Source organism: Micromys minutus, assembly GCF_963924665.1.
Source record: "Micromys minutus genome assembly, chromosome: 29".
Taxonomy (NCBI): domain Eukaryota; kingdom Metazoa; phylum Chordata; class Mammalia; order Rodentia; family Muridae; genus Micromys; species Micromys minutus.
This window is the reverse complement of record NC_137964.1, coordinates 25,308,469-25,331,455: the sequence shown is the minus strand read 5'-3', so window position 1 is coordinate 25,331,455 and position 22,987 is coordinate 25,308,469. Positions and strand designations below refer to the sequence as shown.

Below are 22,987 nucleotides of genomic sequence, written 5' to 3'. Positions count from 1 at the left end.
CTTGCCTCCCCCATGGCGAGATTCCACATAAGAATACAGATTTGTACCTTACAAACAATGGGAAGGCCTGGCAGCATTCCCAAAGGGCAAGATCAGGCACCTGCTCCTGTTTGCCGCAGCCTGCCCTTCCCTTCATCCCTGCCCTCTTTCTGTCCTTGGTCTCCTGTCCCTGGATCACCTGGTCTGTCGTTTGCAGGTACTGGGATTGCCACAGATGAGGAATCAGCAAACTTTCCCCACCAAAGCCCAGAAGACGGTTTGGGGCTCTGTGGGCTAGTCCTGTGGCAACTCCAGCCTGCAGCCGCAGAGCAAAAACTGCCATTACTTAATTGTGGCTGTTTAATAAAACTTTATTTACAAAAACAGGCAGTGGCCACATGTGGCCCACAGGCTGTGGTTTGCTGACTGCTGCTGTAGACCACAATCTGTCCATAAGGCCTTGGATTCTGAGAGAACAAAAGGTCCTTGGTTGGCTCCACAGAGGACAGCAGGGCCTTGGAGCATTTGGGGAAGGGGACCAGACATCTTTTTCCTTGGCAATCTGGTGCTGGGGGCCAAGTCACGTGTTGCTGGGGCAGATGGGCCAGCCAGGACCATGGTTTCTTCCCGGATGATGCCTCTATCTTGGAGGCACCAAACCTACCTGGTATTGAACAGTTCTGAAAGGCAGACTCTAGACCTTCCAGAAAGAGTGTCAGGATCAGCAATTTTGACAGTGGTGGTCAGCAGACTAGTTCTGAGAGACTGTCCAGTGCGGGCGGGGCTGGTCATGTCAGTTCTGGAATGAAGCTCCACATTTAGGAGAAGCAGACACGGAGTGGGGTGGTGAGAAGCTTGACTATCTAAGTGACCCAAACCTGGCCATAATCTAGGGAGAGAGCCCATTTGCCTGAGGCCCCTGAAGGTAGGATGAGCTCTGACCATCAGGAGTTGCAGGTGGAAGTTGGCCCGGGGTTTGGAGATTAGACTTGGAGCAGGGATCTGGGCGGCCTGGCTGGTCCGAGTATATTTTGACGTCTTGAGAGATTGTTTCTTCTCTGAGCATGTGTCCAGGCTGTGACCAGCCTGAGACAGAAGTCCTCAGTGTGGTAGGAAGGGAGAGGCTGGAGCCAGGCCCATGTCCGGTTTGATGCCTGTGTTCTCCTGATAGGCTGTGGTCCCCAGGTTCCTGAGGGGAAGCAGGAAGGAGCTGGAGGATGTAGCGGAGCCTATCTCAGGCGCTCAGGGGGACAGTGACAGAAACAGCAGGCTCGGGACTCTCGTGAACAGCGGTGCATATCCGTGTTTACCCACAATTCTCAGTGCCGTTCTGAGTTTCAGGCACGAGTTGGGTTTGGAAAAGGAGACACTCATGGCTTGGGGCAAAGAGGATCTGTGACAAGAACCCCCCCCCCCACCCCCTGTGGCCTGGAACAAGTGTCAGTCCCAGGAGAGAGGAACATTGGTGGGTCTGGCACCCTCATTCACAGAGGGGCCATCCATTCCAGAATGTTCTGAGAGTCTGCCCCAGATGCAAGACACTGTAGGGCTGTGATGGGGCAGAACCTCAGGAGGAGCCTGGGCCTGGGTCTCTGGCTATGACAGTTCAACTCCAGGGTCACAGCAGCAGGCAGATCCTGTGTTTTTTCTGCCTCTGCGCCTTTTTCAGGGCACTGAGGGCCACCTTGGCAGCTTCCCTGAAGACATCTTCCACGTTCTCCCGAAACTTGGCCGAACATTCCAGATAGAGTGCGCCTCGCATCTGCTCACAGGCATTCAGGCCCTGGGGTTGGGGATAGAAGCAGTGTTAATTAGATGGGGGGGGTTTCTGGTACCCCTCAGAGTCTTAAGAGGTTGGGGCTAGCTTCAGAGGCTCTCCAGAGTGGGTGGGGACCCGTCTTTATTCCGGCACTGGCCAGTTTGGTATTTGTATGGATGGATAGAAGAAGCCCCCTTACCACCCTCTACCTGTTCCCTTCTCCCCACAGCTTTCAGTGGAGAGAGGAGCTGAATTCTGAGGATGGGGCTAAGGGTATCTGCAGCCCACGTTTCTGTTCCTGTCGGTGCAACTTAGGTGACTGAGATGGTGAAGACCTTGGTCACTCTTATTCGTGCCTCTTTATGTTAGCCAGGGTCTCACTATGTAGCTCTGGATGGCCTGGAACTCACTCTGTAGAACAGGCTGAGTGCTGGGATTAAAGGTGGGCACCGCACCACCATGCGCTCGCTCTCTCTCTCTCTCTCTCTCTTTTAAGATGATTCTCAGACCCTTGTTTGCTTCAGCTCCCCCAAAATCCTGGTAAGACACTCCAGTTGAGAAGAGTACAGCCTAAGTTTTTTCTGGCTATGGCGTTGGGGGATCGTGAACCCCTGCAGTCGCTGGGACCCTGGCCCACCTGTGTGTAGGTGATGGGCTCCAGCTGGGCTGCCCGGAGCTTCCGCAATTGCTCCTTGTCCTTCCTCAGGTCTGTCTTGCAGCCAATGAGCACCATGGGGATCCCTCGGCAGAAATGTGTGACTTCAGGGAACCACTGAGGGGGAGAAGACAGGGTATCAGGGCAGAGGGCATTCTGAAGCTGAGCCCTCTCTCAGGCAGGCAGGACATTACCTTGATGAGGACGTTGTCGTAACTGGTGGGGTTCATGACATCATAGCAGATGAGAACGAGGTGTGTGTTCTGGTAGGACAGGGGCCTCAGCCGGTCATAGTCTTCCTGCCCTGAAATCGGGGCAGCGGGTGTCAGAGGCGTGAATCTCTGGCTGCCTGAGGTCCCTGTCTGGCCTTTGATGGTGGGATGACCTCAGGGCTAGTTTGCTCATGGATAAAATGGGTGGGACAGGGGAAGGGGAGACGAATTGTGTGTGGTTAGACTCACGCAGTGCTCAGCTAGACCGGAAACAGAAGAACTGTACACCGTGGCCATCTTATCAATGATGGATCCGCTACCCTGCCTGTCAAGCCTCAGATCTGGAGTGTGCCATTCAGACATCCCCAGGGCCTGAAGCAGGTGCTGGGTTCCAGCCTCCTTGGTTCTGAGGCTGCCATTGGACAGTTCTCTTGCCCATTCTTGCAAATGCTAATGAGGTGGGAACAGACACCTTTATGACCACATCTCACCAGGCAGTCAGCGCCTAACTGCACCTGACACCCACTGGGGTGGACACAGGACAGTCCCAGACCCGGCCCTCCTCAGCCCCAGTCCAGTCAGAACCTAGAAACCAGCCTCAAACACATGGCCATTCGCTCCCTCTGCCTCCTACGTGCTGAGCATACACCATCATGGAGGAAACTTCTCATCAAGAGTTTTAAAGTCCCAGAGGGGAGATACTGCAAGGGAGAACACAGGGCACTCTTCCGAGCTTCCATGTGGATGTTTCACTCACCCGCCCGATCCATCCCTGAAGCAGGAACTGCAGACACACTACCTCCCCTCACAGCTCTCCTAACAGAGGGCCTCAGCACAACCATCCCTTGTCTTGTGGTGGTCCTGGTGTCAATCCCGGGAAGCCACACCGATTCCTTGATCCATTCCGAACTCAGATTCCACCCATTTCACCAGAATATTTTTTTCCTAGTCCAGATACCAGCCAAGAGTAACCATGCAGAGGTATTTTTAAAAAAATTACCAGTAAGGATGGAGCACTTTGGGGACTTACTGGTGATCCTCAGCCACCTCTGCACAACATGATGTCCATGTACAAGGGACATGGAAGTTCAGAAGGCCCTCATCCGGCCCTGGCCCCATATTTCTGGGTGCCTGCCCTCTAGTCAGGATATACACTCTTCATCTCTCCTTGGTACAGGCACAGGTCCCTCTCGCCTGCCTGGTCTTAACCCTCAACCAGTTCCACCAAAACACAGCTGTTAATGTCTTAAGCACCAAAGCCAGATTAGACACAAGTTCAAACCTTAGCTGTGTTCCTCACTTGCTATGTGACCTTCACTCAGACATGTCACCCGCGGAGCCAGAGTCTCCACCTAGAACACGGACATCTTTCAATTTTTCTTTCTTTCTTTTTATTTTCCTTTGAGTTTTAGATTTTTATTAGTTACCTGGGAAATTCTTTACTGTATTTTTTCGTTAGTTAAAACCGTTTTTAAATTTAAAAAATTCTCTCGCCCTTCCTACTCACGCAAATGAAAAACCTGGTACAGCAACAAACACCCCCAAAATCAAGAAAACAAAGTAAAGCCATATCCTCCCACATCTACCCAAGTAAAAGAAACCCAACAAAAAATCCCAGTGGAGCCCATTATATGTTGGTGAATTCCTCCTGAACATGAAGCCTGTCCTGCAGTGTCACGAATACCAGTGCCACTGTATTGTAGAAAACTGTCCCCCAGTTCACCTGTTAACCTTAACCCTAGTGACTAGGTTTCCGTTCACTCTTTGGTAGTGTTGTAATTGATTTATTGGGGTTGGGGTGATGGCTCAGAAGAGCACTGACTGCTCTTCCAGAGGACCCAGGTTCTGTTCCCAGCACCCACATAACAGCCCATAACTCTCCATTACTCCAGTTTCAGGGGATCTGACCCTATTCTGATCTCGGGGGGCGGGGTACCAGGCACACGGGTGCAGGCAAAACACTGATACATGTAAATCTAAACAACTTTTTTTTTAATGAACTTATTTGGGGGGCTAAAGAGATGGCTCAGTGGTTAAGAGCACTGGCTGCTCTTACAGAAAAGACCCAGGTTCGATACCTAGCATCTGACTTTTAAAATTGACTTATTTCATGCGCAGGAATGTGGGTGATGGTTGGCACAAGCCTTTAGTGCCAGCACTCCCCTTGGGAAGCAGAAGCTGGCGGATCTCTGTGAGTTCGAGACCTGCCTGGTCTACAGAGCTAGTTCCAGAACACTCAGGACTACACAAAGAAAAAAAATGGTTTTAATTAGTTAGTTAATTAGTTTAAGAAATTTTAATGGGGCTGCTGAAATGGCTCAGCCGTTAAGAGCACTGGCTGCTCATGCTCATAAGTGAATGTTTGCTTCAATGTATGTCTGTGTATCACATACAAGCAGTGCCGTCAGAAGAGGGTATCAGGTCCCCTGGGATTAAAGTTACAGACAGTTGTGACTGTCATGTGTGTGCTGGGAATTGAACCTGGGTCCTCTGGAAGAGCAGCCAGTGCTCTTAACCACTGAGCCATCTCTTCAGCCCATTTCCTTGTTTTGTTTTGTTTTTTTTAAAACAGTCTCACTTTGTAAGCCTTGGCTGGCCTCTAACTCTCCTCCCTCTGTGCCCAAAATGCTGGAGTTAACCACCAGGTCTGGCTTTCTTTCTCTCATTTGTTTTTTTTTTTTTTTTTTTTTTTTAGGTCAGCACTTGTGCACACGTGAGTGAATTCATGTATGAGGGGTTTGACTCGGTTTCTTTCGTATAGCCCTGGCTCTCCTGGAACTCCCTTGCTCTGGCTGGCCTCAAACATACAGCTCTCCCTACCTCTGCCTCCTGAGTGTTGGGAGCGCGCCACTGCTGCCTAGCTGCATGTATTGTTTTCTGAGATATGTTTCATGTATCCCAGACTGGTCCAGAGCTCTAGACCCATCTGCCTTCAACTTCCAAGCCCTGGCACATAGCCCTTCCAACACCCAGCATGGGACATGGGCAAGATAAAACCTGCCCTGTCGGGTGCCACCAACCAATATCCCTGTAATGTGGAGTTTATCTGTGTATGCATGGGCTGTCACGTAAGAGCCAGGGAAACGACCTATGATGTCCTTTTGCCCAAGTCCCCTCAACACGGGAGAAGTGGTCTCTACAGCCTCCCTCCTCACTACAACAGAAGACACCATTTGTGGGACAGTGGGGCACTGACTCAGGATGTTATCCTATATATGACTCCCAACAGTCTTTCTTTCAGACCTCCAATGTCTTCTTAGGCCTCTGTATCTAACAGGGCAGCTTCCAGCCCTATGTGACTATCTGAATGTCAACTAATTAACAAGAAAACATTGAGTTCCTTGATTGTACTAGTAGTTACATTTCCAGTGATTAGTTGTCACATGGGGCTAGTAGCTGTCACTACAGAGAGCCTCACACACAGCTTGGATCTGTGTATTGCTTGCTGGTGGCCCTGCCCCCATGCTGTCTTCTTCCAACTACCAGTGGCTTCTTCATTCCTTTTTTTAAAAAAATATTTGAGACAAGGTCTCATTATATAGTCTTGGCCGTCCTGAGTCTAACTATTTAGAATAAACTGGCCTCAAACTCACAGAGATCTGCCTGCCTCTGCCTCCTGAGTGCTGGAAGCAAAGGCGTATGACACCACCCTGAGGCAATTGCTGTATGTCGTATGTCTTAGTAACTATTCTAATGCTTTCAGGAGACACCTTGACTTTGAAAGGAAAGCATTTAGTTGGGGCTGGCTTACAGATTCAGAGGTTCAGCCCAATATCATGATAGTGGAAGCCTGGAAGCTCACAGGCAGATGTGGTGCTGGACAAGGAGCTAAGTTGCAAGTTGCAGGCAGGGCTGGCATGAGCTTCTAGTCCTTCCTAAACAGTTAGGTACCAAGCATTCAAAAATATGAGCTAAGGGAACTGTTTTCATTCAAACCACCACAGTGGGCATGAGTGTTTTACCTGCGTGTATATACGTGCATCGTGTGATACTGGGGCATATATTAGATCACCCGAAACTAAGAGAATTACATATGGTTGTGAGCCACCATGAAAACCTAAGCTTGGTTCTCTGCAAGAACATCCAATGCTCTAAACTGCTGAGACATCTCTACAACCCCAGTGTATGTTTTTTAAAAAGAGATTTATTTACATTTAGTGCCCATAGAGGCCACTAGAGGGCATCACATCCCCTGGAATTAGAGTTACAGAAAATTGTGAGCTGCCATGTGGGTGCTGGGATGTAAGCCTGGGTACTCTATGAGAGCAGCAAGTGCTCTAACCACTGAACCGTCTCTCCAGCTCCTAGTGTTTAAGTGTTCATCACTAAGGGTTCTTTTGGGGGGCTGGAGAGATGGCTCAACAGTTAGAGTACTTACCATGCCTGTAACTCCAGCTCCTGGAGGCCCAGTGTCTTCCAGACTTTTGAGAGGTATTTGGACTTATTTGCACATACTCACATACAAATACATATACGTACACACATACATAATAAAAATTAATAAGTAATTGCCACTCTCAAAGAGAACCCAAGTTCTGTGCCCAGTACTAACATGGCTCAGTCATCTGTTCCATCTAGTTCCAGAGAATCTGATTTCCTCTTCTGACCTCCTATGGGTACCTGTCACACGTGTACTACACATACATACATACAGGTAGGTAAACATGCATAAAATAATTCTTTTAAAAAGAAGATGTCCTTGCCATATGAGGTAATGCACATTCTTTTTGTCCCAGCACTTGGGAGCCAGAGGCAGGTGGATCTCTGAGTTTGAGGCTAGCCTGGTCTACAAATCAAATTCCAGGACAGCCAGAGTCATACAGAGACACCTTGTCTCAAACACCGCCCCCCATAGATGTCCTTAATTACAACTTAACATGAAAGGGAAAATTATAAATATACTCAACCTGGTAGCTTTGGATCCTTTATGCAGAGAAACAACTTCAGATAGAAACATATCGGTACTGAACAGATACAGACTCCTTGTCACCGTTCCCTAAATAGTCCAGGTACCAACTATTTGCACAGTGCTGATATTGTACCATGAGGGGCCCAGGGAAACAGAAAGGGCATGTAAAAATGTGTCATACCGAGGATGGCGAACCACCTTATGTAAGGATCGAATCTGAGTCTCCAATGGATTTTACTATTGGTGGTGGTGAGGGTCTTGGAGCCCATCCTCGTGAGTATTGAAAAATGACTGTGCTCAGATTTCCTGGACTAAGGGCTCAGTTAACAGAAGAGAAGCAACTTACCCAGAGCCACAGAGCAAGGAGCCAACTCCCATCCACCCCCATCCTAAGTGGAATTAATACAAATGAACAATTCTCATTCTGTACTGGGTAAAAACAGGCCCTATCTTTTAGAGGCCTAAGTTGTGGGGGTGATGTCTGGTGTGACAAAGCACTCTCTTCCAAAAAAATTTGTCCCGAGCAGGGGTTCTCAACCTTTCTAACGGTGACCCTTCGATACAGCTTCTCAGGCTGTGGTGATCCTATAAATATATTTTCTTTGCTATTTCATGACTGTAATTTTGGTGCTGTTATGAATCACGGTGTGAACATCCGGTATGCAGGATGTCTGATGTGACACTCAGTAAAAGGGACATTTCACTCCCCCCAAAGGGGTCACGACCCACAGGTTGAGAACCACTTGTCTAGAGGTTTCCATCTTCAATTGTAAAATGAGGTCCAGATACTGGCTGGTGCTTCCTCTGCATGCCTGATAGGCCCTCCCCGCTCTCGGCATGACTTCCAAGTGTGTCCCCATCTGTTTGTTTCCGGACAGGTTCCAGTAGACATACACCTGTTTACTGTCTCCTTAAGAATTCCTGGCCCCCAGGGCACAATCAGGAAATAGTGGCTAAGAGTTGGCTTGCCTTGACTCAACAGGCAGCAGAGGTAGGGGCTGAGTTACAACTCCACTATTACAGTAAAGCAAGAGATCTGGGTGGAAACGGGGCGGAGTCAGGTTGCTGGAGGTTGGAGGAAGTCGCATCACAGGGGGCTAAGGGTGTTCTCTGCTCCGCTGTGGCTGTTTCCTCTTCTAGAAGGTTCTCCTGACAGGTTGCAGCTGGCTGCTTCTCTCTCCTTCCTTACCACTGGGTCTAAGCAGAAATGTCACCTCCTCCAGGAAACTTTCTTGACCACCCCGACCCAATGGTCTGTCCCAAAACAAAAGTTCTCTCTTGCTTTTGCTCTGGGATACGGCTTACTATCTGATGCTGCAGAATTCTTGTGACCATGTTCCCTTCCCAGGTAGGGGGAGAGGGTCATTGCACGAGTCTTAGAACTCAGGTGAGGACAATGAAAATGCAGCGAGCAAAAGGATAAAGCTAAGGGTTAGGGTTAGTTAAATCCAGCCCGATGCCCACACAGCCCTTCAGCATTGGGTTTCACTTCCTGACCTGTGCTAATCCAAGCAAGACCCACAAGGTGACTCAGGAGAGCAAGTCTGTCAATGTCACAGTTGGGCACTCTGTAAACTACAGTACCAAATAGCTCTGTCCCCACTGCCAAGGTCGGCTGCCTGCCCCAGCTGCTCTAAAAGCACCCAGCATGCCCTCAAAGGCCTCCACTAGGAAAGAACCCCACATTCAGTTTTCTTATCCATAACTGTAAAAGCAAGTGAGGCTTGACAGTTACAGAGATGCTGACTGAATGCTGACCCCATCCAAAATGCTTTTCTGAAATTTAATTCTGCACAAATGTGTGCATCCGGAAAGCGATCTCTGCACTTGGGAATGTGGGTGCCCACAGGAGTCCAGGGGTTTTGGCTCTCCTAAAGCTGGACCTACAGGCAGTTGTAAGCCATTGGACGTGGATGCTGTGAACAGGCTGGGGTCATCTGTAAGCGTAGTACACACTCCAAATCACTGAGCTGTTCCCCCTCCCCCAAATTTAGCACTCCATACAATCATACAAGTTAGGTACTAGTTGCCTCCTAGCTAGAGAAGCCAAAATACAGACAATTAAAATGACTTACCCCCCACAGCTAGTCAGACTCTGTGATAAAAGGTACTGAGGTGTGTGTGTGTGTGTGTGTGTGTGTGTGTGTGTGTATTGTTCAGCCTACCCCCAGAAGGCAAGAAGAGTTTCATGCTATTCACCTATAATGGCTAATCTCAGTTGTCAATTTAACTTGTCTGAGAAGAAAGAGCCTCAATTGACACTTGGCTCCATCAGATTGACCTGCGGGCATGGCTGTGGTTCCTTGTCTTGATAGCTAATTGTGGAGGTCGGATAAACACACTTTGGGTAGTACCACCCCCAAGGGGGTGGTCCTGGGTTATAAAAGAAAAGTAGCCAAGGGGCTGGAGAGATGGCTCAGTGGTTAAGAGCATTGACTGCTCTTCCAGAGGTCCTGAGTTCAATTCCCAGCAACCACGTGGTGGTTCACAACCAACTGTAATAGGATCTGATGCCCTCTTCTGGTGTGTCAGCAACAGGATGCTCATAAACATTAAATAAATAAAGCTTTTAAAAGAAAAAGAAAAGTAGCTGAGAAAACCAGTAAGCAGAGCTCCTCCATGCTCTCTGCTTCAATTTCTCAGCTCTTGGTCGGTGTCTCTCTACCTGTGAGTGCCACGCCTTTAGGGGTTAAACAACCCTTTCTTTCACATATCAGATATCCTGCATATCAGAGATCTATGATACGATTCATAACGGTAGCAAGATTACAGTTATGAAGTAGCAGTGAAATAACTATGGTGGGGGTCACCACATGAGGGTGGCAGTAGTAGGAAGACAGAGAACCACTAAGCTAGGTTCCGTCTGGAGTTCCTGCATTGGCTTCCCTCCAGGAAGAACTGTAAATCAAACCAGCCCTTTCTTCCCACAAAGTTGCTTTGGATAACTGTTTTGTTACAGCAACAGACCACTAACTCAGGACAACAGTCCAGCCCTGACAAGGTTGACGACAAACATTGGCAGATGGATGTCTCATGAAAGGGGGAGCCTCTTCGGATTCAGTGAGGGTCTTTCACAAAGATAAGGAATCTGAGCTGGGCAGTGATCTAGCTTTAATCTAGCCCTGGGAGGCAAAGGCAGAGGCAGGTGATCTTTGAATTCAAGGCCAGCCTGGTCTACATTACAGAGTGGGTTCCAGGACAGCCAGGGCTACACAGAAAAACCCCCTAACAAGGGCTGGAGAGATGGTTCAATTTTTAAGAGCATCAAATGCTCTTCCAGAGGTCCTAAGTTCAATTCCCAGCACCCACATGGTGGCTCAAAACCATCTGTGATGGGATCTGATGCCCTCTTATGGTGTGTCTGAGGACAGCGACAGTGTATTCATATACATAAATAAATTTAAAAACCAAACGAACAAAAGACAAGAAATTCAGGGACCAGGCATGAGGCGCTCGGACATTCTAGGGCCTGAGTCCTTTCTTCCTAAGCCTCAGTTTCTTTATCTGGGAGAGGGTGATTTGTCCTATGCTGATTTGTCAAACAAAAAGACTTTGTGGCTGGGCAGAGGTGTGACCACTGCCATTGTGAGTCCTACAGAACCAGAACCTTCTGAGTAGGTTAATGACTTGGGTGCAAATCTAACCCCTAAATCTTTGAGCCCCTTAAGGGGCTCCCACCCACTAGGTTGGTCTATTACCCTAAAGACGAAAAGCCACATACCCATGTTCACAGAGGCTGCTGGCATCTCCTTAAGCATGCCCTTGGTTCTAGTAAGGGGTTGTGGACCTGATCGCTCCTGAAGTCGCACCCATTCTCCTGGCAGCTAGCAGTCTGTGGGGCAGGTGGGGAGTGAGGCTGTCGCCCCACCTGACATATTAACTTCGAAGTGGGGCGTCCTCTTGACAGAGTTCCTTTTCCAGGATGGGGCTCCTCAGTCCTAAAGCTGTACTGAAGACTGGCCACTATGCTCCCCAAATCTGATGGAGGGTCATTTACACTTCAGGGGGTGAGCTGTTGTGACCAAAGCATTACTTAGAGATGGGGTGTTGGTAGCAAGAGAAGGGGAAGTTGCCAAGGGAGGGAGGGACCTACTTATACTAGCCCACCCCACCCCCTTTCCTCTCCAGGGACAGGAAGAGCCAGGGAAGTCCAGGCCTGAACTTAGGATCCGCAGCTCATGCCCCCCAGTCCCCCTCCACGTTTTTCCTACTGGATCTCTCACAGCTACCCAAGCCTCTGTGTCCCTCCAATACTAGATGAGAGTCTTTGGGTGGTGTCTAAACAACCCCACCATGACACCACCCCTCTGCCCAGGAACCTTCCGGCCTCACCGCAGCTTCCTGTCTGAAGATGTCAGGGTGCTGGGGCTCCACCCCCTCTACCTCTTGAGCACCCAGTACTCACCAAAGGGCTGTGGTATCTCTGACAGGCCATTCATATGGGCCCTGTGGGCATGGATCTAGCATTGCCCATGGTCAATACTCCATTATGGGTTTAGAAAATATTCAACTTTTGGGGTCACTCCTGTCCTGTAATTCTGATTACAGCAGGTTTCACTCCCCAGTTCTGGTTCTATGGCATTTACTAGATTCATCTCCAACTCAGCCATGGCTCTCACCCCCCTCAGCCTCCCCTTTTTTCTAGTCTAGACAGTCACTGACCATCATTTTCTCCCACATTAGCCCAAGACGCAGCCACAGGTAAAGCTGACTCATCTCCCTGATGAATTCATTCACCCCACAGTCACTTCTAGAGCCTCCTCCTGACAAACTGCACACAGGGGAGGAATGACCCAGCCTCACAAGCATACTGCTCACTGGCCAGGGAATTTCCTCCTACCGTTAGAATTTCCCCAGTCACAGAGGACTCTCTTGAGGGCCTATCTAGAGTCTCCGAACCCTACAGAAAGAGCTGGGGCCAGAGCCACGGGTGGTGGTGCATACCTCAGGAGGCCGAGGCAGGCTGCTGGAGGATCAGCAGAGGCCACTCGGGATGTTTTGAGGCCAGCCCCGAGGAACAGAGACCCTGTCTCAGGCAGACGCCCTGAGACTGAGATCTGGGGCTGCGATGCAGCTCAGCTCAGTGTGCACAAGAGTCTTGTTTCCAGCCCTAGCATAAAACAAAAGAAGCCTAAAGAACAGCGTGTACTGAGCCGCCCAAGAGCCAGCCCCTGCACTGTGTATATGACATTTGATTTAATTCTTTTTGACTCTTTTTGCTCTAAGGAGAGGTGAGGAAAATGAGGCTCAGAAGCCCTCAGTGGTACAACTGAGACCAAGTCAGAGTCTTAGTCTGCTTCCAAGCAGGTAACGGAAAGCCATAGACAAGATCATTACACCACCACAGGATCCTCACAGCCTCCTGCCGACAGGCACCAGGGTCCCCTCCATCCCTCCTCGGCCTCTTGGGACAAACATCCTCCCACCCTGTAGCAGCTTCCTGAGCCCTCATCTGACAGGACTCCCTGACATGTCCTTTGAGCATCTTTTCTTTCTCCAGAAAATGCCCAAAATGGTCTCTGCTCTGGTCTGGTGGGGGAAGTGTCCTGGACAGGGGTGGGGGGACAACTCTGGGATGTGAGAAGAAAGGATGATGATAGAGGGAGAAAAAACCAGACTTCCTGGCTTCTCCTGTGGCTACTCCATTCCTCTGTGCCCCAAAGTGTGGTCAATGGTCCTGCCCCTCCCTGGTTCTTAAGAGGCACAAGAAAGTGGGTTTTCCAGTCAGACTTTTACTGCTATCTAGGCCACGCCTCAGGAATTCCTTCCTTATACACCTGGGGTTGGAGGCAAGAATGGGTGGAGAGCCTCAGCGGGGTCACTCAGAGGGGATGGTGTCTCTCCCATAGAACCTGCCCACTTCAGGAATGAGATAAAGGCCTGAGGTGGCGACAGCTCCCTCCTGACCTCCAGGAAGGGTGGAGAGAGTGTCTGGATTGGGGCTCCAACTAAGATCAGCGACTGTCACACATGCAAGGATGGTCAAGCAGAGAAGGGGCACTCAATGACGTGGTTCCACTCGTCACTAAATACTGAGTCACAGAGCTGGGTGAGGCTCCACCTGGTCCAACCTTTACCCTGTAAAGACTGATGACATCCCAAAGGGAACCACAGGGAGATAAACATTAGTTCCCCCTTTGAGGGGATGGCAGCAGCCTTATTTTGGATCCAGACTTTAGAGTCTTGGCTAAAGTTGTCTGTTTCTTCACAGAAAACAACAACGAAACAAACAAAAACCAAGAAAACATAGAATAGACTGAAACTCTAGGACTCCAGAAGCCAGGGATACTGGAAGAAAGGTATATTCACAGGACCCTGGGGTTCCAACACACTGACCTGCCCAGCCATACGCAGAATCCTGCAGTCACAGCTCTGAGCTAGACCTCACTAACCTAAAATTATAGGGCCGAGAAACACAGCCCATTGGAATCCAAGCCCCAGGGGACTCAAAGCAAAGACGACGGTAGCAACCCTGGGAGGAAGAAGTACAGCCCACGTTTCCTAGAACCACAGGAGAGGAACAAAGCTGGGGGACGGTACATAGTGCTGTGGGTTCGGGGGTGGGGGGCTCAGAGTTCACCTCAATCTATTACCTCCACTTAATGCTGAGATGACAGAGGTCCTTTTGGATTCCAGAACCTCCCAGCCAGCCAGCACGATGCAGGGACCTGGCATGTTAGGGTGTCAGGAAGGAAATACCCCAGAAGGCAGGGGAAAACTTGGGGATCACCACAGGGACTCTCTGAGCTCTGGTGCACTCACCAGCCGTGTCGTAGAGGTTCAGGGTCACCTCCTTGTTGCCCACTGTCACACTAGCCGTGTACTTCTCAAACACCGACGGGGCATAGTGCTGTGAGAGAGGGGGTCGGGTTGATCTTTTAAGGGGTGTAAAGGAGGGCTACAATCCCAGACATATCCCTCCCCCCACAACTAACAACACCCTCACTCCAACGATCTCAGACTTAGCAACCCACTGAGCTCAAGGATTCTTAAAGGGCTACCTGGAGGAGACATCTGAGATTCCATGATCCAGGCTTGGGTCCAGTCTGGGGAAAAACCCCTTGTTCCCTGCGGTCTCAAGCCCATCCTCACCCCTCCTGCCACCAAGGGGACCTTACCTCGGGAAATGAGCCTTGGCAGTACACCATGAGCAGGGACGTCTTGCCGCAGCCGCCGTCACCTACGATCACAATCTTCAGCTCCTTCCTCGCCGAGCTGGGGGCGGCGGCTGGGGCCGGAGCACCGGGGGCGTCCATAGCCCGGAGCGCCCGCAGCACTGGATGCTGCGCGCTGGCTGGAGCCCAGTTGAGCTACAGGGCGGGGGCGGGGCTACAGGGCAGAGCTACGAGGCTCCACCTACGGGCAGCTGGCGCCTCTGCCAGGCAGCCTCCCAGGTTCACCTCCCTGTCTTAATTCCCTTCTGCTGGAGTCCGGGCCCTGGGTATTTGTCTTGCAGTCCCAGGGGAAATGAAGAACCTGAAGAAATGGATGCTGAACCGCAAGCGCAGCGCATCCCCATCACCACGCGTCTCTGCACCCCCCACACCCCCTGCTTGGTAGTCTCTGCCTCTTCATAGGGACAGCCTTTGGTTGGCAGGCTCCGCCTTCTGGCAAGGACCCTTTGATTGGCCAGTCCCACCCCCACAGAGATGTGTTGATTGGCGGGCTGTACCCTAGCACCCGGGTTCGCATCCAGCCCTTGCTGCTAGTTGGCTGACACAGTCTATATTCCCACAGGTTATAGCCGCTGTCGTCCGGAGATGATGCCAAAAAGCGAGTTGTGTGTGTGGCCCTCGTCAGTGTGCAAATGCAGGAATTCTGCTCACCTACCCTCCCCGCCCATTCTGCTGGCCCGCACTGTGGAGCCATGGCGCCCTCTGCCGGAAAATGCCTTCCGCACTGACTTCTGGTTAACAGCCTGTTTTTAGGCAGACTAAAAAAAAAAAAAAACATGGCTCAGAAGGGCGACCCTAAACATGACATGTCACAAACGTGACAAGTAGAGAATATCTGGCCCTTCCATAAATTTTGGAAATTGATAAGCTCCGTCCCCACCAAGAAGTGTTCTGGTGTCTTCTAGCCCATCTTTCACCCCAGGAACTCCACTCTCATCCCCATTCACATAGCTCTTGACTAAGAGCGTAACAGAAGCAGGTCCTAGCAGTACAGCTGGTTCACGTCTCTATGACCCATTCTTTTCCTGTTACTATGTGTTGAGGGTCCACTTCCAAAGTCAGGCCAGTGGTCAGGTGGCAGGAAGCCGACCCTGAGGATGATGAGTTATGATCCTACTAGTGAGAGTTCATTTCTTCAAAGAAGTGTTGGCAAGGCTCAGGGATCTTCTTGTCCTGAGCCTCATAATGCAGATTCCCGATTTTCAAGTTCTCAGCAAACATCAAGAAAATTTTACTTTCCCCGCCCCCTCCCCTTTCCTCCAGGAGAGGCAATATACAACTACACCACCAGGGGGCAGCAGCGACCGCTCGTGGAAACTCCAAAGGCAACAGGGAATGGGTGGAAACCCGAACCAAACTCCAGCTGTTAGGGAGAAGCCCCTCTTGTCCCTGGATCAAGGGCCCCATAGACAAATGTTCAGCAATTCATCCGTTCCTTTTTGCAAGTTGTTTATTGAGAAACAACCATGTTCCTGCCTGTGAGGAGCTGTCTGGAGGAGGCAGTGTGATGGACCAGTGAGATCAATTTTGAGACTACTGCTGAGGGGCCGGGAAGGTTGTGTTTGTTATATTGGGTACAGTTGCACAGAAGGCAAGCCAATAGAAGCTGGAGGGGTGCCCAACCTGGGCAATGTACCGCAGCTGGAAAACCTTTTTCAGGTTTTCAGTGGTGATGAGGGAGAAAGGCCCAAGTGGTTGTCAAGGTAACCAGCTAAATCAGGGAGGGCCTAAGTGCTGATTGAAGGGGGGGGGGGGGTTGCAAAGAGACGACAGGACTCAATGGAGTCCTGTGAAAACCAGGCAGGGAAAGGCTATCTCTTAGTGGTCCATGAGAGTGGCAGGGAAAAAAAAAGGACAATTTCCATTGATATGCCAGAGGTGAGGTTCCACAGAAGACGTAGAGCAGGCCACTCCACTGTAGAATAACAATCACAGGAAGAGAGGGGGATTTGGAGTGAGCTGGGACCCACTTACCTTTGCAGGACCCCAGGTTTCTCCTCTCAGGCGTCTTTTGGCTTGGCTCTCGACCCAGGAGACTGGCTGGCTGTGTTTGCCAGGGGGAGAATTCACTTCTAAGAAAAAGAACTTGTTCTACTACATATAACCAAGAGAGGGCTCCTGGCTTCCTACACACTCCCCACGCCCGCATCTCCACGCTCCATCCATGGTGACAGAGCAAGTATGCAGAGAGGAGACGACAAAAGTCAATGGTTGTGGCTCGGGTGGGTTCAGGCACTACACTGCCACCGGTTCCAGCCCTGCCTACCCACTCAGCCCCACCTCAGCAGGAGGCTGGCAGAGCCCCAGCACTACCAGGCCTAGAGTGTTAGATTTGGACTCAGCTCTCTCATGGTGATGGTGGAGCTGGGTATGCAGCTAAAAATACCCAGGAATCTAGCCAGCTGCTGTTGAGAGCCTCCTCAGAGGTCAGGCTGGGCCAGGCCAGCCCAGCTGAGGAGATACACATACTCACCCACCCAGGGTGGCTTACTCCCTCATCTGCAAGAAGTCCTGGGTGGGGGGTGGTCTGGATCACTCTCTGATAGTCCAGGAATTCCCAGAGAGCACAGGAAAGCAAGAAATTTCTTCCACCGGGTCTTGCTTCAAAAGCCCCTCAGGGAGCTGCCAGCTGGTCACTGGTACAACTTAAGCCACAGATCCAGGGGGGCAGAGCAGAATGCCTCTTCCAGGACAAAGTACAAACTGTGGGTGGGGGAGGCTGAACCCTCCACTCCCCTTTCTCAGAGGCCCCATAAATCAATTATTGAGCTATCCAAATGCAGATGGTACCAATAAGAGCAGGAGATAAAGACAGACTGCAGCTAGAGCCTTAAGATAAAGCAGAGAGGAGAAGCCAGGCAGCCCAGGGTGCCCGGCTATCTTATCTACCTGGTTAGGCAGTCTCCCTCCAGATCTCAGCTGCCTAACAGCTCTAGGGAACCAGCGGAGGATGGGAAGGCAAGTCATTTCTGGAAGCCAGGCTGAAAAAGAGCTAACGCTGGTGCAAAGGAGTGTACATGTGGTCCCAACCTGTCACTAGGACTAACCCGGGACATGGAAAGACCCGCCTTCATCAAACAAAAATTTTGGTAATAGCTCAAAAGGTTTTTGTTCAATTTTTTTCCCCCTCCTGGCTCCCCACGGCAAGAAGTTGCCTGAGGGCACGGAACAATTGGGAGAAACCACTGGGGGCCCGGAAAGCAGAGATGGCGGGTTTCCCGACCCATCTTGGTTGCCGTCTTCACTCCAGAGTCTAAAAGGTCATATTCCAAACTTTGGCTCCAGGCCAGGTGGAGGAGCCGGAAGGGGCGGGGACACTGGGATCCGTGTAGTAAAGCTAGTCCAGCCACCTCCCGGTTCAGGCAAGCCTTCCGCTGGCGTGGCCCTCTCTCAGCAGGCCAAAGCAGCCCCGCCCCAAACCCTGTAGGTGACCAGTAGGCGGGGCACCCCTCAGGGCCAGGAACAACAGCAGGACAAACTGCCCCACCCTACGGCCCAGGAGGAGATAAAGGTGCCAAAAAAAGAAAAGAGGTGAAAAAGCCTGAAGTAGAAAGAGTCACTAGTTGGCCTGGTCACTTCCATCTTCCTCTTTCAAACATCGCATCACAGTTTAGCGCCTAATTGCTCCCAAAAGCCGGTGGCCCTCCAGGGTACAGCTGACAGCGCCACTTAAATCAATTAGTCTGAGGCGGGAGGAGATAAAGACCCCAGACCCAAGGACTCTAACCTGAGCTCTTGGGGTAGATCAAGTGTATTCGAAGGCTTACCGGGTATCTATAGTACGAACGGAAACCGACTTAGGAAAGTGCTCTTCTCTTCCCCGTCCCCTTTCTAAATTGGGGTGAGGAGTTCAGCCTTCCCAGCATAAAGCCTGCTCGCCCACGGACTCGGTGCCTGGCCCTCTGCACCAGCAGGAGCCACGGGACCATTGTGGTTCCTTGCTACCAGACAGCTCTCTGGCAGTGATAAAAGCAGACAGCTGGCACGGGAGGGAGCCTAAAATAACCCAGACAGCTGGACAAGGGGGTGCCGTGGGCTTAGGGCAGGCTCTGGGCTGGAAATCAAGACACCTGGAACCCCGTCCAGGCTCTGCCTGTGGTGGCCTCATAACCTGGGGTGAGACATTTCTTCTCTTGGGGCCATTGGTAGGTGGCCCTTAAATCATGACCCAACCACAGAACAGCCCATTGAGCTCGGAACAGCCTGGACTCCCAACACTGGCAGAAAAACAGGGCTGGCTGCCTTTCCAAGCAGAGCCAGTTTTCTTTCTCTTTCGCCTGGAGGCTCCAGCACGTGCTTCAGGAAGTGGGCTGGCGGGGAGGAGCCCAGGAGACAGCCCAGCCCCCACCCGCACAGCCAGCAGCCACTCCCAGCAGCAAAGCTTATCACAATGGAGGCCAACTGGTTGTGAGGTCAGAGCCGGAGTCTGGCCCCCTTAATCTCACTTAATCCTCCCACCAACCTTTGCCAGCAGGTATTGTGGTCTTTTTACCGGGGGAGGGGAAGAGACACTGGTCCAAGGTCACCAGCTTGGTCCACATCTAGCCCACAGCTGCCAGACATGAAGCATCCCCGATTAGGCACCAATTTGCCTCCCAACAACGACGTAGGGAAGCCTCCCTAACCCACACGTCAGCAATCACCGTAGGGGTGAGGAGAAAAGGGAAGACAAGAGGCTGGAAGCTGAGGCCCAAATAGGGGAAGCCAGCAGGATCCGCGGCACCTGAGGCCAAATGGCTTATCAAAGTAACGTAACGAGAAACACACTGGGGGGGGGGGTCAGGGGGGCAGAGATCAAGGGCCACACCAATTTCAGCAGCGCAGCTTCCTGCCGGGGAGGAGGGCAAGGCAAATGATAGCGACCAAGACAGGCAATGTCCCAGGTGTCAACCTATTAGGGAGAGTCTAGGAACCTGGCAGTATCTGGGACCCTGTAAGAAGTGCAAGCTCTTGGATGAGCAGCCTAAAAGGGAAACAGGCAGTCGGGTTTAATGGGTTCCAGCACTGGCTTCTGATGCCGGTGCAGCTGGGGAGAACCTGCTCGGAGCCTACTCGCAGGCCTTATTGACTATGTAAGATAAAGACAGGTAAAGGGCCAGCCTACTTTTCATGTCCAGCTTTGTCACATTCTAGAGACCAGACAAGCGACGCCTGGCCTTGTCGAGAGCAGGGATCCAAGAAAAGGAGAAGCCAAGGAAATGTTTTCTCTCGGGAAGCTGGCTAACACTTCAGGTCTTTTGGTTCTTTGTCTATCCAGCAAGCCAGACGTCAGAAGGTGGCTCATTTGGTCACCCCAATGGGGTTCAGGAAGAATGTCGGAAGCACCACTGGCCAGGCTGGCTGCGGTCCCTGTCTTCAGAAGCTTCCAAGGCCCTCCCACCCACCATAAAACACACCACTGGGAAATACTTCGTAGTCCTTGCTCTAGTAAGCTGCTAAATTCGGCAGAGAATCGCCCGCCCTAAACTCCCGACAGCAGAAACTGACAGGCGGGGCTGGATGGACCCAGCAGGCCGCCCATTTCACACACACAACCGCCACATCAGCGTGGGGGAGGGGCTGCAGAACCAGCCCAGCGGGTTTGGGGATCCCAACCAGCCCTTCGAAGGCCTCGGGTCAAAGACCCCAGAAACAGTTCTCTCAACTTGGGAAAGGGCTCTTACCTACCTTAGTGGGAAGTCAAACTAGGCCTGCTCCAGATGTCCAGAGGAAGCAAGGATTGTCTACAGTGGGGATAACACAGACATTGCTCCGGTCTCCGGCCAAGACCTGTAAATTCGGACGATCTGTTAGGGCAGTTCCACAGTTTGTAGGTCAAGAGAATGGATTGGCCAAATGCAAACCAACAGGGTCTACTGGAGAAGAAGGGAGTCACAGAAATGCTGCCCCCCCCTTTCCCAGCTGACAAGGCGGCCCTCACTTTGGAATGGGTGGGGGTGGGGTGAGGGTGGCTGAGTCACTAAAGTTCAGCCCGAGAGACAAGCAGCTGGAGACGACTCATCTGCATTTCCAAAGACCCGCCCAGTCCACATCCCCTCCCCCAGGAAGGCCAGGATCTAAGGCTTTACCCTGGGGGACCATCGCGGCGGGGGGTGAGGGTGGGGGATCCCGAGGGGGAGGCCCCAATCGGCTTTCCCAGGCCCAAAGCCTCCCCCCCTTCCAAAACACACCTCCAACCCTCAGAACTGGGTTGGAGGCTGTGCCCCTGGCGTCCAAGTGAGGGGACTCGGCCACGGCGAGGGCCTTTAACCCAAAGTGGGGACAAAAGGGGAGATCCGCCCCTCCGGCTCGACTATCAAAGGACAGCTGGGGAAGGCCGGGGTGGGTCTCCTGAAGCCGAGGGGGCAGGAAAGGGAGGCTTGAGCAGCTTCCTTAGCCCTTGGCTACTGCTGGCTCCAGAGACAGAACGGCGAGCAGAGCAGCCAGAGCGAGGCCTCGTGCCCGTGTGGGCCTTGGGAGTCCGGGGCTGCAGCGGAGATCGGGGTCCTCAACCCGCCTCCAGCGGCTCCCCCCGCGGCCACCACTGACCGAGCCGCACCCGAGGGGTGGCGGGGGAGCGAGTGCGGGGATTATGGTGCGCGACGCCCCCCGAGGCCTAAGGCCCCCCCTCGAGACCCGTCAACAGGACCGCGGGCGCCATGCTTTGCAGGCTCTTAGGGCCCGGGACTGCTCACCCCCCCCCCTCGCCCCCCGGCTCCCAGCGACAACCGGGGAAAGCAGGATGGCGGAAGGAAGGAGGAGAGCGGGCCGCCATTAGCCATAGCTGTATTGAACGGCCGGGCGGCTTCAGCCTTGGCTCCAACCCGACCCAGCCCTCGGCTCGGCTCGAAAACCTGAAAATAAAACTCGTGTTTGGGAGGGAGGAGCGAGCGCGGCCCGGAGGACAAGCAGCGCCGAGCTGCAGGCGGGAGAGATGCTGCGTCATGGTCCCAACATGGACGCCGGCCTTTTGTCCTTTTTCTCGTTGGAAGAGCAGACGAGCCCCGGAGCCCCGAAAAGCTGACTTCCGGGTGCAGAAACCCCCACAATCAAATGGGAACGAGACCATAGACTGGGTGGGAAGGTTTCCTCGCTTTTTCAGCCCCTCCATCTCCAAAGCACTTCAATTTCTTCTCTGCCATCAAGGTTCAGACCCGAGGCGAGCCAAAGGAACTAGCGCAGGCAGCTCCATGGATGCCCCAGGGTACTGGGGACAGGTTCCCTTCGCCTTTGGGGCAAAAGAGGCAGAGGGGGTCTGGAGAGTCCTCGTCCCCTCACCCTCCCACTACAATCGGCTGCCAAACAACCTCAAGAAGCCCCAGTTCCCAATCTGCCGCCCATGGCCTGCTCAAGAGTTCCTCGAAGGGGGCAAAAGACACTTAAAAAAATATTTTTTTTAAATTTTAGTTCCTTTACTTACCCGCTCAGCCCGGTGCCTGAAGTCTGGAAGAAAAAGCTGGGCGGTGTTTTTGGAGAGATATTATTATAAAAATAAGTTTTTTTTTTTGAGGGGGTGTTGTTTGGTTGTTTAGTTGGGGGAAAATCTGGGGTTATGGTGTCCTTTTGTTACCTTTTTGTAAGTTACAATCATGGTATTTCTGCTCCTTCCACGACTGCAAACTTTCCAGGGTTGGGCTGGCAAAAAGGCGGCTTCGCTGAGGACTGTTTACTGCTCTGGATTTACCAGTGGTGTGATCGTCATTAAGAAACAAAAGGCAAAAACACAGTCAAATCAAACAAAAGGCAAAATAGCTCACCAGCCATCCCAACCAACAAAGAAAATACCACCGAGTAAACGTAGGTGTTTGGCTTGAACCGGCTAGGGCTTGTTTTCCAGTTTTAATCTAGTTTTCAGTGACGGCTTTCAGTCTTTTGATACAAAAGGTCTTCCTTTCTCTCATCCTCCATCACCCCACACCCAAGTCGAGAAAAACAGCAGTTTTTCTTCAAATAGGTCGATTTTCAAAGAAAGTGTACCAGCTACTGGGAAGGAATCTGAATAGCACCTACTGCTGTAAACATTTTTTCAAAAAGCTTGAAGCTAAAAAATCGTAGTTTTATAGAAGCACAGGTCTAAAAGCATTTTAAATGACTTACATCAGACAGAGACAAAAACACACATGCAGATGAAGGTTCCGAAAATTCAGGACATCTCAGGCGACAGTAACACGAAAACCCCAGTGCAGTAAGCACAGAATGGATTGGGTACTTACAATGTAAACGGTTTTTAGAAAATTTAACAGTAACAACAGCTCAGGTTTTTGTTATTGTTACCATTTCGCTACAACTATACATTTAAAACATTACCTTGTTAAAAAC

At 51.4% G+C, this 22,987-nt stretch overlaps 1 protein-coding gene across 1 annotated transcript; it reads right to left on the bottom strand.

The window, feature by feature from the left end:
- Positions 1-1,537: 1,537 nt before the first annotated feature.
- Positions 1,538-14,770, bottom strand: RHOF (ras homolog family member F, filopodia associated; the record flags this gene model as incomplete). The annotated part of the gene is made up of 5 exons (XM_080940441.1): positions 1,538-1,762; positions 2,376-2,510; positions 2,588-2,697; positions 14,277-14,364; positions 14,633-14,770. The coding sequence occupies 5 exons, from the start codon at positions 14,768-14,770 to the stop codon at positions 1,598-1,600; spliced, it is 636 nt and encodes a 211-aa protein (XP_080796567.1). The 3' UTR covers positions 1,538-1,597.
- Between the last annotated feature and the right edge of the window lie 8,217 nt (positions 14,771-22,987).